The 19,614-nt window shown below is 45.6% G+C and overlaps 1 protein-coding gene across 1 annotated transcript; it reads left to right on the top strand.

Annotated features, from left to right (window-relative positions):
• The first annotated feature begins 5,054 nt into the window (after window positions 1-5,054).
• On the top strand, window positions 5,055-8,637 carry Map10 (microtubule associated protein 10). The gene has a single exon (XM_052727506.1). The coding sequence runs from the start codon at window positions 5,797-5,799 to the stop codon at window positions 8,437-8,439; it is 2,643 nt and encodes an 880-aa protein (XP_052583466.1). The 5' UTR covers window positions 5,055-5,796; the 3' UTR covers window positions 8,440-8,637.
• The last annotated feature ends 10,977 nt before the right edge of the window (window positions 8,638-19,614 follow it).

The raw sequence follows: 19,614 nt of genomic DNA, 5'->3' as shown, positions 1-19,614 counted from the left end.
ATGGCAGCTAGGCACAACCAGGAAAGAAAGGCCACTTTCAGGCAGAACTACCAGGAGAGACTTGAACAGATAGGAGCTGTGAGATCTGTGGAGCCGGGGAGGAGGGGGACGCTTGGTGGAGGGTCCTAAACCACCAGCATCAGTGCTGCAGGAATCAGGAAGGGAACAAGGACCAGTCAAGGGGAGCCACAGAGGCAGGGAGGCTGGCCAGGTCCCAGGTCCGCATCACTAAGGAGATTGTTTCATGCTCTTGTTATTTAAAATCATTGTGTACTTAGCATTTACTTTCTGCTGAGTGGAAAGCTTGGGACGACTGAGCCAAATTTCTTTTTGAAGTTCCAGCTGGATAAGTCTCAATACACACATGCAGACTTTTAAAGGAAAATAAACTTTTAAATGCAAATTGCAGCTATCAACCTAAAATAGTCGGTGGGAAGTTTGGGTAAATCAAAGGACTGCCTGTGCATCAGAGTGGAGCGTGGGAGAGGGGCTCCTGTTGCTATATTTACACAGAACCACCCCTCTTCCTCAAGTGGCTGGCACTGAGAAATGAGCAAGGCAAGAATTCCAGATATGCTTGGCCTTTCAGATCTATAAATAGCATGCCTGCTATTTATATGTGACCTACTTACAAACACCCTTTATGGAGTGGCTACCTGGGACAGTCAGCACAATCCATAGACCAGAACTTCACAGCTCCTGCAGGGAAAGGAAATTCCCTTATGCTGAGAGGACGGCTCAATGGGTAAAGCACTTGCTGCACGAACCTGGTGACCTCAGTTCAGATTCTCAGAGCACGCAAAGGTCAGACCCGGTAGCACAAGGTAATCTTTGCACACTCCTCCTGGGAGACAGGAGATGCTCTGGAAGCTTGAAGGCCAGCTAGCCTGGCACAAGAAGCTGTGAATATCTCATCTCAAAACAGAGTAGAAGGTGGGGGCTGGCATGCCAAGTTTTCCTCTGACTGGAAGAAGCAAGTCTTTACAGTCCACCTTCAGTACGGGGTGTACTTACAGCTAATCAAAGGGTCCCGGTGAGCAGGAGGCACCACGCCCCTCCCCACTCGCTGATTCCTGCTTGTCTCACAACACTTGAGAATTGTTGGCAAGTTTTGGACCATCTGCTATTTGACTGAGAAAAAGGGGTATTCTCAAGTCCCCAAATATTCATGAATAGGGCATTGGTCTTAAGATAGTCTGGAGTATGTGACACTACATATCATCAAGAGAAGAGCCTGCTACCCAACAGGATGGGCAATTTGGGAAGGGAGCTATGCTAGATTGTGGTTTTCTAAAGTACCAGCCTATGAGAATACAAGGGCAGGAATGTCTCCAAATTAGAGACTTTAGGGGCTGAGGAGATAGCTCAGCAGGTAAGAGCACTTGTTGCTCTTGCAGAGGTCCCAGGGTTCGATTCCTGAGGCTCACAGCCATCTGCAACTCCAGTTCAGGGGAGTCAGATGCCCTCTTCTGACATCTGTGGGCACCAGGCATACAGTTTATGCAGAGACATGCATGCAAGGAGAATACTCATACACAAAAACCAAATAAGTAAAAAAAAAAAAAAAAAAGTAAACTACTCTTTCATCAAATGAGCACCCAAGCCATCTTTGTCTTTTCTCTGTGCTGGTGGTGTCCCTTTCTCCTTTGCTTTCTCTAGTCTCTAACTTATTACCAAGTGAGGGTCTTTCATACACACACACACACACACACACACACACACACACACACACACACACGAAAAGAATAGAAAAAAATAAGCAGTTTTCCAGAGCAACAGACCGTTATAACCATCACAGGCCCTGGCAGGTTTTGACAGCGCTGGCCTCCAGTACGTGATGCTCAGTCATTCGTGGCAGAAATCCTGTGAAACACAAAATACTATTGTTTCATGCAAATAGTCAAGCACTCACACAAGTACAGAAAGCAACACCATGGGGACCAGCATAATGGTAAGCACAGAGAGACAGGTAGTGAGTATCTGTGATTCCCACTCTAAGTCGTGAGATGGAAAGTGGAGACAGAACCCCCTGGAAGCCTACAGGAGAGCTAGTCTGGAGTATGTGGCACTGTAGAATCAACAAGAGAAGACCCCACCTCAACAAGGTAGGAGACTCCCAAAAGTTGTTCTCTGACCTCCAGACACGTGCCATGAACAGATGTGTGTGCACACAGACACACAAGTCATCACCTTGCCCCCATAATAATAAAGAAAATTACACCAAGAACTTCCACATGCTTCTTCACGGATACAACAATGAAGACTGGCTAAGGATGTAACAGTGGGCAGAGCATTCCTAGCATACTATAGGCCCCGGTTCTATTCCCAACATCACCTGAAATGGGGTTGTGGAGGCACACAAACCCGTAATATAATCCTTACCACTCCAGAGGTAGAAGCTGGAAGATCAGGATTTGAAGCTCAGCCTCAGCCAGCTCAGAGCCTGCCTAGGCTGCCTAGACCCTGCCCTACAACAAAAGTTAGATCATTCCTCTTAAAATAAAAAAATTTAAAGGATATTATCACATTTGCATTCTTTCTGCCATTTTGTTTCCATCCTAAAGCATTGTGAAGCAAGTTCCAAGCAGAGTATGCTGGTGGTGCATGCTTGTATTCCCACTTGGGAAGTGGAGGCAGGAGGATGAGAATTCAAGGTCATCACTTGGGGCCGGCTTGGGCTTCAAGAGACCCTGTCTCAAGAAAAATTTCAGGCTGTCATTTTCTTCTATCTTCTTCCTCTTTTGTCTCTTATGTCTGAGAATGTCTTCTTGGATAAACTTCATGGCACTTACATACTTAGACTTAATAATTCTTTCATGTTGTCGTCATCTGATACTAGTTTCTTACCAAACTATCCCATTATAAACATCTTTTTGTTTAGACGGGCTGTTTAAGCAAAAGCACAAGGAAGATGGTAAGCTATACTTCACAGATGTGTCTCTTATTAACACCAAGCCTGGTGCATTATGCTGTGCCCCCGCCTTTTGCTATGCTCTTTGGAAAGGGGTCAAGCTAGGTATGGTGGCCGATGCCTGTGATCCTGGTACTGGAGGCTGAGATGGGTGGATCACGACTCAAACCTGGGTGGCAAAGGAGACCCTGCTGTCTCAAAGACAAGCAAACATCAGGCTGATTTTCTTATAGAATAAACCGTGCCCTGCATTTGCCTCGTTGCTTCCTCTGAGTGTTTTCTCATGGTTCCTTTGTGGCCCAAACCATGTTTTGGAATCAGATGCTGCTTTTTTTCTACATTTAGCTACCTTTCTAAAGATGGAAGAACCCTATTGCAGCTTGAGCACTTGCTGCCATGTAGACTTAAATATGCTCTTATCTGCTCCCGGTGGGGTACGTTAGTGTTCTCCCGAGTCGATCAGCAATTGATGGGGTTGTCAAGAGGACTAAGCAAAGAATCTGGTAAGCACCCGCATCTCCTGCCACAGTGCCTGTGGACACTGATGCTTCACAGCTTGATGGTCACCTGCTTCCTCCCTTTCCACTTCACCTTGAGAATGTAACTGAGGGAGCAATGACTGTATGATTGCATGGCTATCTTTCTACTCTATCTATGTGACAATGATACCATTCTGCTCCTTACAAACTTCTCTCATCAATGTGGTCACTGACAATGAACCAGTGACCTGAGGCTGGTAAGCACAGGGTGTAGCAGGCTTTTTCTTTTGGGCCACCAATCAGCTCCCAAATCATGACTTGGAGACTTATTACTTTTGAATGCTCATGACTTGGAGATTTATTGTTAGTTTTGAATGCTCAGCCTAGCTTAGGCTCATTTCTGTCTAGCTCTTTTAATTTAAATTAACCTGTTTCTCTTGATCTATCTTTTGCCTCGGGGCTTTTTACTTTCTTTCTCTTGATCTATCTGTTGCCTCGGGGCTTTTTACTTTCTTTCCATCTATATATCTTACTTTCACTGTTTTTTGTGTCTGATGGTTGGCAGCTGCCTGGCTTCTTGTCCTGGGCTTGTCCCTCTCTTTCTCTCTCGTTCTCTTCTCCTTCTTCTTTCTTCTCGATCTTTTCTCTCCTATTTATTGTCTCTGCCTGCCAACCCCACCTGTCCTTCTCCTGCCTAGCTATTAGCCATTCAGCTTTTTATTATACCAACCAGGTGCCTTAGGCAGGCAAGGTGAAACATCTCTACATAATTAAACACACATCCTTACATCATTAAACAAATGCAGCATAAACTAAAGTAACACATCTTTACACAGTCAAAGTAATATTCCACAGCATAAACAAATGTTACAGTCTTTACATAGTTAAAATAACATTCCACAGCACAAGGGCTGTCTGCCTCAGAATCACCCACAACATGAGTACAAAAAAAAAAATGTGTCTTTGTGGACTTTGTCTTTGATCAGGTCAACAGAAAGGGTGACTCAGAATCTGCATAATATGTGAGACACAGGTTGGGAGTCTATGAGACAGCCTGGAAGCTGTGGAGCTTGTGAACTCGGACTGAGCTGCAAAATCACCAAATAGGGTGCACTAACTTGGTGTGCAGCCTGTACACTGCAGGATTCCAATGGCCAACGCTACTTTCTCTAACCATCCCTCCCAGACATACATACCAATATCGTATGCCTTACTAGCTGAACCAGTAACTTCCTCCCCTCTGGTGGTGGTGGTCCTGGGGACGGCATTCAGGGCTTAGTGTCTGTGAAGCCAGCCCTCTACCACCAAGCTTCACCCCAGCCCAGACCCTGTAATTTCCAATGCCTTAAGATATTTCATGATGCCTTTCCCCCTGCTCCCTCGTCAGTCCCCTGTGTTATACAGTCATTTCTGCAGTTAGTGGGTTCCCATCGGTCTTGGTTTGGGTTTTTATTGCTGTGAAGAGACACCATGACCATGGCAACTCTTATAAAGAAAACATTTAAGGGGGACTTGCACACAGTTTCAGAGGTTCAGTCCATTAAGATCATGAAGGGAAGCATAGCAGTGTGCAGGCAGATGGGGTGCTGGAGCTGAGAGAGCTACTTCTTGTAGGCAACAGGAAGTCAACTGATAGTTACACTGAGGGAAGCTTGAGAAAAAGCCCTCAAAGCCCGCCCACACAGTGACACTTCCTCCAACAAGGCCACACCTCCTAATAGTGACACTCCTTTTGGGGGTCATTTTCTTTCAAACCACCACGCCATCCATAGAGCTTTCTGGGTAAACTAACACAGCAGACTCTTTCTGAAGACAAGCCAGGGTGGTCAGAAGTCAGGATGGGAGATGAGGACTTTGACCAGTGTTAGAGTGTGTTGTTCTGGATACATTCAGTCTTTCTACACCTGGGTGATGCAAGGTTGTCGTGGTGGAGGCTGAGGTCAAACCTCCTGAGAAGAAGGCGTAAGTCCAATGAGGGAAATGTGACCTGCTGGCGATCACTGTGTGATAGGACGAAGAAGAGACAAAGGAGACAGTGACAGAGAATACGGCTCTGCCTCTGACAGGTCAGAGCCTTCTTTGGGCGCGCAGCAACAGGCCAGCAGGCTCTGAGGCTTGGGATGGGCAGAATGGTCCATTTATTTCCAATATATGATCCCTAATGGCGTGGGATCTGCAGCGACAAAATATAAAATTTAAGAAATACCGTTTTGCCACACCTAATCTCTTGGCACCCCGCCAATTGCCCCCAACTAAAGCCCGAAGGCAAAGGAGCTCACACGGGAGCATCCCGGGGCAGGCAACCAAATCTCGCGAGAGAGCTTCAAAGCCGCGGTTGTCTAGGAGACTCTGGCTCTTGCTTCCGGCTGGCGGGGCGGGCTGGTGGCGTCGCCCAGGGCAACGGCGATGGCGCCCATGGCTGCCGGGCGGCTCTTCTCGCTGGAGCTGCTGGTGGACTGGGTGCGGCTGGAGGTCGGGCTGTCACCGTGCGCCGGGGGACCCGCTGTGGCGTTCCGCCTGCTGGACTTCCCGCCGCTGCTCGTCCTCCCGCCTGCCGCTTCTGGCCAGGAGCCCCAGAGCGGCACCATCGACTTCGGGCGCGGCAAGGCCTGCCTACTCCGCCTGCGCCCCGCCGCCCTGCGGCGCCCGCGCCTGCGCGCAGTACTGCTGCAGCTTCCCCAGGGCCCAGCGTCTGCACCGTGCCTGTTGGGGGCTTGCGACATCCTGCTGGTCGCCTCCCCCCAGGGCCGACGGGGTAAATTCACCCTGCGGGGCCCGGCGGCCGAGCGCGTCGGGGAATTGGCTGTCTTCTGCCGCCTAACCGACCTGGGACGCTTTCCCCCTGGGGCTCAGGAGCTGCAGGGCCCACTGAGCCCTGCTAGTATCACGGGTTCCGAGGCCCTGGAGGTGTGGGAGCCTCGTACCCAGGACGCTCCGAAGTCATGCACCAAAGAAGCCGCTGCCAGATGCCTTCAGTGTGCCTCCAATGTACGCTGCTTGGAGGCCTCAGAGCCACGCGCCAAGGAAACTAACAGCTGGTCTGCAGGGGATTCAGACCCCTCAGCTATCCAGAAGACCTGGGAAGAAGCAGTCTTACACAGTAAGGCCAGCTCTGGGGACATGGCTTCTGACCCTTGTTCACCTGCTCCCAGTGGGAGGTCTGTCAGCCCTCTCAGCCCGGGGGTCACGGAGCTGGACTTCGAATCCAACACCTTTTGCCCTCCTCCTCTGTATTACACTCACCTGGCCCAGGAAAAGACATCTTCTGCCAGGGTTGAAATCACTATTGAGCCTCAGAGAAATGGACCTGAGGAGCTGGATGGTATTTTTCCTGAAACCAAACGTGTAGGGCCTCCCATACATCCGGTGAAACATACAAGATCTGCAATGGAGGAGAGCCCTCCAGTGCTTCTAAATCCTCCACAGATGAAGGGTCCAGGCTCAGTTAATGAGGTTGCATGTCCCCCTCAGACTGAACAGAGTACAGCCAATGCAGTAAGACAGCTGCCGCTGCTGAATGCTTTGTTGATTGAACTGTCCTTGCTGTGCAACCAGCCCGTGGCAAGTCCCACTCAGGTTCACCCCCACTTGGCCTGGTTGTACGGAAGTGAACGTAAGGGGCCAGAACCTTCTGTCAAGTCCACAACTCGGTCAGAATCAAAGAGCACATCTCGGTCAGAATCAAAGAGCAACAAACTTTCTGTGCGAGAACACGAAAAGCTCGTGAGTCTTCAGTCCAAAAAGAACCCTAAAGGTAAACACTCAGAGAAGATCAGTGGTAGCCCTCCACCTAGGGTTACAAAGGGGAGGCTGCTTTACGGCTTAACAAATACACTAAGACTTCGTTTAAAGCAAACAAACCCCGACATGCTGGTTGTACATGAAAAGAGAGAACAGTATAGAAAATCGAAAATCAAAGCAGTGGAGCCCAAAGTCCGAGGCCCGACATGGAAAGGGAAAGTACCAAGCTTGGCAGCACAAAGCCAGATGCCACCACAGCCGCCCAAGGATAAGTCTTCAGACTCAAATGGGTCTTTTGCTGAGGGTAGTGATACTTCAAGGCAAATCAGTGCTTGTTTTGATGAGTTAAGTACAACTAAAAAAATGAATCGGAGCCATGCTATTAAAAAAGAAACAGTTGAGCAGGGTGAAAACAGAACCAGTGACACTTGGTTGGAGGCAGGTGTGTGTCCTGCAGATTCCATTATTTCAGAAAGATGTCCTCATTCAAATATTCTGGGAGGAACATCGAAAATGAAAGTCCAAAGCCCAGCACTTTCCCGACAGGATCCTACTGTTGACAAACCTGTTGATGAGGGGAAAGATGGTAGAAAAGTCACGGACATTGTGACTGCAGATACAAGTGCAAACAGACCACCTAGTACAAAGAGTTCCTGTGAGAGCATCTCGGAACTACAGTGCCAGGAGGAGTTGGCCAGCCCTTGCTATTCGGAAGACTTCTGCATGACTGAGGATGACAGCAGAAGTCTGCTGGCTCCTGACTCCAGCACAGGGGCAGAAAATGCCCAGCACGGTTCACAGACGAGCAAGGCAAGCGAGGCAAGGCTGTCCACAAGGAAAAACAGTAGTGAAGCGAGTCCTGTGCTCAGCCCTCCCTTCTCTGCTGGCTCACCAGTATGCTCACGTAAAAGATCTTATGTGTTGAAGACTGCCGATGGGAGTCTGGAGGAAGCCTCCAGTAGCTTCACCAGTGACTTTTCATCACAGTGGACAAGTGAAAAGGAAAACCGGGCAGAACCACTGAGTACAGGCAGATCAAAGGTCATGAGGACAGGTTGGGACAGCTCCACTAAACTTAAAGTAGGAGCTGGTCGCAAGTCCTCTGAGAAAAGCCAGTCACCAAGGACATCTCAAGTGAGTTCTTACGAGCCATCAAATTTGTCTGAGCTAGAACTCAAGGGCTTAGACAACAGTGTAGAAGCTGACTTCCAAGAAGAGGAAGATGACCTTGGTTCACTGAATATCTCCAAACAGTGCAGAGATATCTGCGAATTAGTAATAAACAAACTTCCAGGATATACCGTGTGAAAGTTGCTACTTTTGAAAGAGACGTAATAACCATACATAACCTTAGTACATAACTTATGTGGTAGTTCTTTTAGCCAGTGTACATAGTTTGTTGTTGATGTTTAGTGCCTTTTCCTTCAAGCTGATATACTCTGAAGTCACTGTTAAGCTTAGGAATGATTCTTTTGTAAGATGCTTAAGATTAAAAGTATGTCTGTATACTCTGCAAAAGTGTCTGTCTTGCAGTGTAGATTATTCTAAAGTTGGTGTTTCATGCACCATTGTAAAAAGAGCTTGTTAATGAGCTCAGCACCACTTCTCAATGGGAATAAATCTTGTAACAGATGGATGTGTTAAGAGTGTGAGATGCAGAAAGGGATTTATGATCTGCTGCTAAGAGCTTTTGGTTTACAGACTTTCATAACACTCTGTTCTTTTATTATTTAATCTCCCTTTTATATTACTCTATTAACACTTATTTGTGCTTATGTTCCTTAATAAGAAATCCTGTCTTGTTTTACACACCAATATTAACTTTTTTTTTTAAATGAAATTGCTGAATAAAGTCCTTGGCAGTTTAAATGCCTCCTGTAGGCTGTAGCACTAACACTGATAAGAAGCATGGAAACTCCCTAGTGGAGACATGTTTGGGTAATAGTTCACTTTCACTGAGCATAAACAGCCTTCAAGTGTACTCAAGCATTTAGAGAGAACAAAGAAAGGCTTCATCCCATATAGTTTCATGAATAGGAGTTTGATTTATGTTGTATTTTCAGATTGTTCAATGTTTATAATGTAGGAAAGCTGGTTTTCATATACCCTAGTCATCAGTTCTGTATAAAATCTTTTATCAATTTTAGACTTCATTATGTGTTCAAATATTTGTAGGCATTTTCTTATAGCTGTGATATATATATATATATATATATATTTATAGCTGTGATATATATATTTATAGCTGTGATATATATCTATATATCTATCTATCTATCTATCTATATATATATAAACTTTTAGACTTTTTAATGTAGCTAATAGTTTGGGACCCATGAGGCAAAGCCTTCATTTTCCTTTTATTACATAAATTAGTATAAACAATTACAAATCATGTGGGCATGTTCTGAGTGGTTATGATAGTAGGTAAGATCTATAACGGTGACGAGAAGAGGACGTTCTCTTTTGGGGATCATTGTGAGTAAATGAATAAAGATGGGAATGAGCTTAGCACTCCTGGGAGAGAATGTCATCTTGATGATAATATTATGTTCATGTTATAGTGGTATAAAGGAAATTTGTTCCACAAGGAAAGTTCCATATTGTAGAGAGACTCCAACTCCAAGTACATAGTCAAGTGATGGGAGATAGGGGCAGTCCAGCATTGGGTTATGAGTGAACACCAGTAAATAATCATGGCCTTTGAATATGTAAAATACTGGAAATAATTACTCAGAGTTACAGAAATTAAGTATGGAAATGGAAAAGGACTTTTATGGATACAGGCTGATTTTTTTCTTGTCTACAAATATAAAATGCATGTTGTATTTTGGATTTGTAAGACATAGCTTGGTACTCAAACATGAACTATGCAAATTGTTTAATGGCAGTCTTTCTCATGGAAGAGACAAAAATGTAAGTACTAGAAGAATCATCAAAGACAGTGTAGAGGTTTGAATGAGAAATATCTTCCATAAGTTGATGTATCTAAACACTTGGTCCTTGGTTTGTAGCATTGTTTGGGGAGGTTATGGAACCTTTTGGAGGTGGAGCCTTGCAGGAGGAAGTACATCATGGCATGGGGAGCTTTGAGGACTTATAGCTTTGTCCCACTTTTTGTTCTCTCTCTCTGTTTCCTGTGTGAGGATAAAAATGTGACCAACTAGCTTCCTACTCACACAGCTATGCTTTCCCTGCTTGCTTCCCTGCTTCCCCCACCTTTCAAACTCTATCTGTTGTTGGGGGTTTTTACTCTCTTGGGGGGCCTGCTGCCCAGCTCCCAAATAAATCACTTTTGGAGGTTTATTCTTAATTATAAATGTCCGGCCTTAGCTTGGCTTGTTTCTTGCCAGCTTTTCTTAAATTATCCCATCTACCTTTTTGCCTTTGGGCTTTTACCTTTCTCTATTTTTGTATACCATCCTTTCTTACTCCATTGCTGGTTGTGTAGCTGGGTGGCTGGCCCCTGAGTTCTCCTCCTTCTCTGACTACTTTTTTCTTTCTCTTCTCCCAGATTTCTCCTTCTGTTAATTCTCTCTCCCTGCCAGCTAGCCTATCCTTTCTTCTGCCTCACCATTGGCCATTCAGCTCTTTATTAGACCATCAGGTGTTTTAGACAGGCAAAGTAACACAGTTTTACAGAGTTAAACAAATGCAACATAAACAAAAGTAACACACGTTAAGACAATATTCTACAGTATATATCCCCTTAAGTTGTTTTGGTCATGATATTTTATCATACCAACAGAAAAATAACTAATATAGCATTCTCTAGAATCATATATTACTATTTAATCAGTATTTATTATTTGAGATTTAAATCCTCTGTAATGAGAATAGGTGAGGGAAATGACTTCTCAGTGTGAAAGGTGCAAGGGTATAAGAGTTGAAACCTAACCAAGTGGGGCAGGGCCAGACCAGCTTCCTTTGAGCTGCTCCAGGGAGACCTCTCTCTAAAATTGTGTGGCTCATGGAGTGATTCTCAGGGAGATGCTGTTACCATGTCTTTCAATCACCTCTTATAGTCTGTCTTCCAATTTGGGCTTGCGTTTTAATTCTTGAAGCTTTTGGCTTAGTTTTTAAATACTTTCATAGTTGGCATTACTTATGAAGCTTGATTTTATCTTACATGATTAAACTTACTGAAACATGAAATCCAGTTTTAGGGTCACAAATAAGGAGACCCTGTCATTTCACGGTAGAGCTGAGCTATTGCAGTTCAGCTTTTCAAATGCGCTGATAGAAACTACTGACAGAGGTGAATGTGGCGGGGTCTAAAGCACTACTGAGCATGGCACCCAGTGCCCTGGACATGCCAGGCAAGTGCTCTATCACTGAGCTGCACACTCAGCCCTTGGGACAAGGCTTGAGAAGCAAAGTGAGCCACAAAAATAGTGTTAGTCCTGGCTCTATTTGCAGCTTAGGAGGCAGCTGTCAGTATTAAGTCCTTTGAACTGTTCCTATAGACTTACTCACAGGGGTCTGAGCAGAGGCACACTGCATGTCTGCCCTAGTTCACATACCTATTGGTGATGACTTCAGCTAGAAAGAGCATCTGTCATGAACTTCTGCCATGCACTGTGCCTTCCTATTGAGAGCCACCCTTTCACAGCTTGGTTTGTGTTTTTTTTCATGTACAAGAGTGAATTGTTAGAGAATTAGACTTAGGAACTAGACTTGTTTGCAACAAACGTACAGGTCAAGACTAGAAATTTAAAATGACTTTTTAATTATCACGTTTTTATTGGCCAGGTGAAGAAATGTCATAACAAAGCAGCACAAACAAGATCAACAGTATTTAAATATGTTGAGTTAAACTGTCCTTGGTGCCAAAGAGCAGTCATTCGGGCCGTTTATGTTTTCATTTGCATTAAAGTACGCAGAGTTATGCAGAATGGCGTAACTATGAGCCAAGACTTGTGAGATGTTTCTCATTGTAACCCTAAACAGTTCAATGAGATGTTACTTGGTCAAGAACCAACATTCTCTCTGCCTGACTCTCTCCCTGCCTGTGCCAGGCACAAACACTTTGGGAGGCATGCCATTGGGCTGTAGTGCCAAGCCTGAAGTGGGAGACGTGTTTCCTTGTTCTTTAAAGAGTACTTATGTCTATCATAATACATAGCCATCATAGAAAAAACCCCAGAAAACTCGAGAAGAGTTTGCTTTCATTGTAGAGGAAAGGGTATAGGTCCTTCCTCAAATTCCACTGAACTAGCAGGAGAAGTATGAAATTAAGAAATAGCCGGGCAGTGGTGGCGCACGCCTTTAATCCCAGCACTCGGGAGGCAGAGCCAGGCGGATCTCTGTGAGTTCAAGGCCAGCCTGGGCTACCAAGTGAGTCCCAGGAAAGGCGCAAAGCTACACAGAGAAACCCTGTCTCGAAAAACAAAAAAAAAAAAAAAAAAAAAAAAAAAGAATTAACCCAGACAGACCCAGAAAACTAAGAAAAATACCAGGAGCTGGAGATGTAGCTGCTCAGTGGTAAAATGTCTGCCTAACATGTGCAGGGAGACCGGTGTGGTTCCGAGCACTGTAAAAAAATAGTAGGAATAAGGTCATGTTTGGGTCAGTGAGAAGTCTGGCTCAGTGGGTAAAGGTGCTTGCTGACAAACATGACTATCTGAGTTTGATCCCTGGGAACCACATGGTGGGAGGAGAGGATCCCCAAAAGTTGTTCTCTGACCTCAATACATAGGCCTTGGTGTAGCCATTCCTCCTCACACCCACCTTCACAAGCTCAATAAAGTTTTTAAAAAGGAAGATAACAGACGTAGAAAAGACCTCTAGAAGCCTCTAGAAGGTACAGAGCAGATAGGAGCAAGCTGTGTTGAGCAGGTTAGGAATCCACTTGATCTGACAAGGGTAACTCTGGGGAAGTAAGAAGCAGTAGAGGGACGTCAGGTCCCATCAACAGGGGTAGGGAGCGGGGCTGGGACATGGGACAGGTGGAGGCAGACAGATACCAAACACAGTACGACAGAAAAGCTGGGCCTGGGCAGTTGTTAACCTGCTAGAAAAGATGTGGGGACTTAAGGGGAGTCACTCCGTGTGCTCTAGACAATGAAGGGAATAGCAAAGGCGTGTCTGGGGTGATTGGGTAGCTTCCAGGCCTGGTGGCAAATCAAAGTGGCACAAGACTGGTCTTCGGGGATAGTGAATCCTGGTGCACAGCACGAGGAGGCTGGGCTCATCTAGTTTTGATAGGAGGTCCTTAGAGGGGAGCGGGCTTAGTTGCAGTCACCCAGCAGGAGGAAGCTGCAGTTGCTAGTTTTTGTACACACTGGGCAATCATTCGTAAATGCTTGGAAAACAGAGAGAGGCTTTGCCATCCCTCCAAGCCTCACCTGGAGGAATTTTGCCAGTTCCCATGGGTGTGAGGCATTGGTATCCTCGTCATGGCTGTGCCCATGTCAACAATACATGTTCATTCAGTTTCCTTGATGCTCACAGCTGAATGGAGGGTGCATAGTTGATCATATCGCTTGTAAGATTGGCTTCAGGATTGAGTGAATGACTGTACACAGCATGATTTTCCCCCCAATTTGAATAAAATGGCCACATTTAGTACAACTGGCAAATCTGGCATCTAAAACATATTCAGGGTGACTCATGGCAGCTCCTTGTTGAACTAGCATGATGTTCATGGAGCATTTCAGTTCCAAAGATGAGTTAATAAATAGCACAAACATTTATTAATCATCCATGTTTATTATTTTGCTTATGGTAGCGTCTAAGGGTTTTTGTTTTTAATTATATGTCTATGTGTGTACCTATGTGTGATTATGTGCACATGAGTACAGGTGCCTACAGAGACCAGAACAGGGCATAGTAACTCCTAGAGCTGGGGTTCCAGGCAGTTGGGAGCTGTCTGACATGGGGACTAGGAACAGAAGTTGGGTCCTCTGCAATAGGAGTAGTGTTCTTAACAACTGAGCCATCTCTCCAGGCCCAGGATTTTTTATTTTTTATTTTTTTAAAATGATGGCTCCCTGCCCTGGTGGCAGACTGTATTATAATGCTATAACTATAGTGTGTTGTATAGTCTTGGGGACATGAATAAATAACCACCAGATTGACTCATTTCACTCTGGGGGCACAAATACAATGATTGCCCTTCACTTTTCCATGCTCCAGGAATTTAGTCCTGTTAGGCAGAACCCCAGCACCAAAGTGAACTCCAAGATTCCAAAATAGCCCATAATCCTAGGATGCTTTCTTGGCCTTACACAAGTGATCTCTTCTGCCTACCGATGCCAGGTCGTGTCACCTGCCACCAGTTGCCTGGGTTGTCAACTTCTGTGACTTCTATAGCCATTGCTTGTGTTCTCTGTGTGTGTTGACACAATTGGGTAGAGACACTAAAGCAATGTCTGCTCGTATTTCACAATCCAGCTGTTCATACTTGGTCTGCTTTGCGGCTTAGCTGAGAGCTACTGGGTCATCTAGAGGTTTGGAAGGACATTGCAGAGGCACTCCAGGATAGCAGCTTCCTTGGTCTACCAAGGAATGAGCAGAGACCAACGCTTGTTTGGCTTGTCATCTTCAGGTCCCCCAGACATCACCTACTCTCTGAATTTACTCCAGGATGTTATGTAATCTGACTTTGCCAGAAGGACTTGCTTTCTGGGAGATTTCTGGCAGACAACTGTGCTGACATATGGCACCTCTTCTGAAGCACCAGACAATTGGGACACTTTGATCCCCCTGCTTCAAATAGTGTGGCCATAGACTTCCTTTAACACTACAGATCTCGAAGAAGAGCAGTCTACATGGAGAACACTCACACCTGGATTTAAGCTTCAGCATTCTCCTCCTAGGTAACTGCTTTCTTATGTGCATTTTAAGGAGTATAAAGGACTGATCCCAGAGCACAGACCATGAGCTCTGTGAGCCCATTCACTTGCCTTGATTATGTAATGTTTTAGATGTTCAGGAGAACACAAACTCCTACATGAACGTCGTCGCTGGGTTTGACCCAGTGTTGACCCTGTATGTCAGGGCTTGCATCTACCTTCCTTCCTCTCACAAAGCAGACACTGGAGAGTGCCCCTTGTTCCTTTTCCCTTCTTTTCAATGAGTAGCCATTACTCTGGGCTTGTGTCTCCTCTCCACCTCCATTAGACACATTTCTGGATTCCCTGACTACAAGCATTGCTTCTTGTCCCCCATGAACATGTGCATGACTTCTCTGGGGTCTCAAACAATAGGCATAATTAGAAATAACCTAGAATAACCGTTCCAGGCTATATAATCTTAAAATGTGCAATCTTCCACAGTGCCAGGGTGCACCACAGTGTGTGAGCTCCTGTTCCTTCACATCTCAGCCCAATGTTCTGCTGTTGTATTAACAACAGGAGGCCTCGGTGTTGTGTGGACTTTTCCTGGCAGATAAACAAATATCAGTTCATCCCAGATAAGGCAGCAGTGATGGACCAAAGAAACAATTCCCCACAAAGTTCAGCTTGGTGAACCAGTGAATTTAACTGGGGATACTCACAGGAGTGTAGGCAAGAGGTTCCTCAGGGGAGTGTGGGCAACTTAGCCATGACTACGCCATTGAAGAGAATAGCCTCCTCTATACTTCAGGAAGGCCTGGGCCTCAAAAGCCCCGCCTGTCTTCATTAGCCCAATCTCTAGTGGGTGTCCCAGCTGCTGAGAGTTCAGAGGGCAAAGACAGTGTCTTGCCTGAAGGATGCATCTCACACTTGGCAACTGGAAAGACAAATCTACTTCCCAGTCTTCACTTGTTTTTTCAGTCATCTAAGGCAGCATCAGTCTTCCAATATTTCGGTTCCAGGGACCCCTTGCTCACTTAGAAATTATCAAGGGCTTCCATGAGCTTTGGCTTGTGTGGGTTATGTTCATCAATAGTCACTCTATTAGAAATTGAAAGAGAAAATTTTAAATGTTTATGAATTCATTTAAAAGTAAAACTAGCCAACTTGTCTCATGTCAGTATGAATGGTATCTCAAAAATAGAAAATAATGGGCTTTCTAAAGTTAGAGAATGCTCGGCTTCATGCTTTCGTAACATCTTTAAGGCTAGACTCCAGGGAAGACAGATATTCCTATCCGGCTCTCACAAATGCCCCTGCATGTACTGCACTGTGATACTGCATGCCATGCAGCTTCTGGGAACCCCATGGCATGCAGAGAATGGGAAAGGCAGGCACCTGGGTGTTGTGAGAAAGGCTTTGACTCACCAACCCATCCCCTCCCTGCTCTTCCTCTTTCACATCATAGCCGTGAGCTATTCGGGGTCTACATTTACCAGCAAGCAAGTAAACACCCACTGTGGTCCTCTGACCCAGGGCAGCCTAACTCTGTCCACAGTGTCAGACAGTTACTGATTGACTGTGGGCATGACCCTAAGATTTCCCCATCTCAATGCCAATCCCAAGCCCTGGATGGCTTTCCTTGTGATTCTGAGCAGAGACTATAAGTCAGAGTTCCCATGACCTTTTTCTCCAGCTCCGATTTGCTTGAGCAGCACCTAAGTTCAGCCACATAATGGGACTACCCCATCCTGGGCTAGGCAGGGGCTGCCCACTCCCCAGTCACTTAAATATCATCTCTTTGAAGAGACCAAAGATTTTAGGGATTGTAGGGCAGGAAACTGGTCAAAGGCCAATTATTCATCTAATGATATCACAGCCCCTCCCTCCCTGGAAGATCTGGGGACGCCTAGGAATCCAGAGGTCACACCTTACAAGGGACTTCCCCAGACTCTTCCTCCTCCATGTGAATTCAGGGTAAAGCTGGGCTGTTAATATTTATATCACATGGCATTTGCAGGTTACTGTGCTAAGAACAGAGACATGTACTATGGCATTGAGTATCCATGTGCATGACACACCCTCCTGGAACTCTCAGTTCCTTTAAGCACATCTGGTCATGCTTTTGCATTTTCTGTTTGGGCCTCATGTCTTTTCTTTACATTACAATCAGGCAATTCATGATTTTCTTTCTTCTGCTTTTTTAAATTTTGTTTTTGTTTGTTTGTTTGTTTGTTTGAGACAAGGTCTCTTTATTATGTGGCCCTGGCTGTCCTGGAACTTACTATTAGACCAGGCTGGCCTCAAACTCACAGAAAGTCACCTGCTTCTGCCTCCCAAGTGCCTAGTGGTAATTCATGATTTTCACTGCTATGTTCTTCTCTTGATTTTACTTTTTTAAAAGATTTTTTTAGAGAAGTCATTAGTGTATGTGGGTATGTGTAAGTGAGTGAAGTTGCCTACAGGGCTCCTAATAGGACATCAGATTGATTGAAACTGGAGTTACAGGGAGCTGTGAGCCACCAATCATGGATACTAGGAACTGAATTCAGGTCCTCTGCAAGAGCCTTGCCCTAACCATTGAGCAATCTTTTCAGTCCTTTGTAGCTTGAGTTTTCCTGCCTGGCCCACAGTCAGGACAAATCTCTGTTACCCGCCAGTCCCACAGCCTCTCAGACCCGACCAAGTAAACACAGAGACTTATATTGGTTACAAACTGTATGGCCGTGGCAGGCTTCTTGCTAACTGTTCTTACAGCTTAAATTAATCCATTTCTATTAATCTATACCTTGCCACATGGCTCGTGGCTTACCGGCATCTTCACATGCTGTTTCTCATCATGGTGGCTGGCAGTGTCTCTCCGACTCAGCCTTCCACTTCCCAGCTTTATTCTCCTCCTTGTCCCGCCTATACTTCCTGCCTGGTCACGGGCCAATCAGTGATTTATTTACCAACCAATCAGAGCAACACATTTGCCATACAGAACATCCCACAGCGGTCCTTCATTGCTGTTCTGTTTGTTTGTTGGTTTTGGTTTTGGTTTTGGTTTTTTTCATCCCAACCAAAGTTTCCCCTCCCTCCTCCTCTTCCCTCTCCTCCCAGTTGCTCCAGCTTCCTCTTGACCTATCCACTCCTCCTCCTCCTCTGTTTATCTTCATGGATATCAGCCAGCCATGGTATATAAAGTTGCAGTGAGACTAGACACCTTCTCTTCTGTTAAAGCTGGCTGAGGCACCCAGTAGGAGGAAAGGGTCTCAGAAGCAGGCAAAGGAGTCAGAGACAGCCCCTGTTCCCACTGTTAGGAGTCCTACAAGAAGACCAAGTTACACAGCTGTGACATACACAAAGAGGGCCTAGGTCAGTCCTGTGCAGACTCCCTGGTTGGCGGTTCAGTCTCTGTGAGCCCAAGTTCTGTGGGGTTTCTTGTGGTGTCCTTGACCCCACTGGCTCCTACAAACCTTCCTGCCTCTCTTCCATAGAATTCCCCAAAACGCCGCCTAATGTTTGGCTAAGGGTCTCTGTATCTGTTTATTTGGTTCTATCCTAGGTATCTGGGGTATTCTGCCTCTGGGTCCTGGCCCTCAGAAGTGAGCTCCCTCTCGGGGTACGGGTCTCCAGCTGGGCCAGTCAGTAGCTGGTCACTCCTACAATTTCTGTGCCATCTTTGCCACAGAACATTTTGCAGACAAGAAGGACAATTGTCGGTCAAAGGGTTTGTGGCTGGGTTGGTGTCCAGGTTTTCCCACCGGAAGTCTTGCCTGCTTACAGGAGATGGCAGGTACTGGCTTTGTATTCCTTATTGCTAAGAGTTTTAGCCTCATTGCTGTTCTTAATAGACCTTTTAAATACATATTTTTAAATTCTTTTAATTGAAATATACTGGCTTTCTATACTGATTTCAATTCGAGTAAATTTTCCAGACACTTTCGTTCCCACGATCTGTTTGTAGGTTCTCTCCACTTTCCTTATGTAGGTAATCATGTCTTCTGAAGTCAATCTCAATCAATTATGAAACTCCGTGCCTCTTTTTATGTGGGGCAGTGGTCAGAAAGGGCACAGTGGATTGACCAGCATGTTTATTTGTCCAGTGATTCTCAGGAGCCAAACTACCAAGTACAGAGATCAGCACAGACAAAATGAGAGACAAAAATGAGGACTCAGGCGTGCGTCCTCTGACTAAGTAGTGTGAGCAACGCTGGAGGGCCAGTGAGATGGCTCCGTGGGTAAAGGGCCTGCCGCTAAGTTTGATGCTGAGGTCCCATATGGAAAGAGAGAATTCCCATAAATTATCCTCTGACCCCCACGTGTGCACCATAGTAGGTAGACACACATACATGTAAATGTAATACATTTTTAATGGGCCAGACATGGTGGGACACACGTTAGATCCCAGCACTCAGGAGGCAGAGATAGGTAGATCTCCAAGTAGATAGCCTTGTATATAGTAGATAACCAGGTAGCCTCGTCTACAAAGCAACTTCTAAGCCAACCACTAAGCTACATAGTGAAAAACTGTCTCAAAACAACAACAACAACAACCCCACAAAAATCCAAACCTGGAGCAAGCAGCATAGCCAACCACAGTGAAACACTGTAGTGTTGCACTTTTCTAGTGATAGGCAGGGTCAGTCTCTACTGTTCACAGGCCGGGAAGTGATAGGCAGGGTCAGTCTCTACTGTTCACATGCTGGGACTCTGCCCAGTT

The sequence above is a fragment of the Peromyscus californicus genome, unplaced genomic scaffold (genome assembly GCF_007827085.1).
Source record: "Peromyscus californicus insignis strain IS unplaced genomic scaffold, ASM782708v3 Scaffold_8__1_contigs__length_139910024, whole genome shotgun sequence".
NCBI classification, from domain to species: domain Eukaryota; kingdom Metazoa; phylum Chordata; class Mammalia; order Rodentia; family Cricetidae; genus Peromyscus; species Peromyscus californicus.
This window is presented reverse-complemented; position numbering and strand designations above follow the sequence as displayed.

Bases quoted from the DNA above. Each gene is read 5' to 3' on its own strand.
- Map10 (XM_052727506.1), top strand. From the start codon at position 5,797: ATGGCGCCCATGGCTGCCGGGCGGCTCTTCTCGCTGGAGCTGCTGGTG.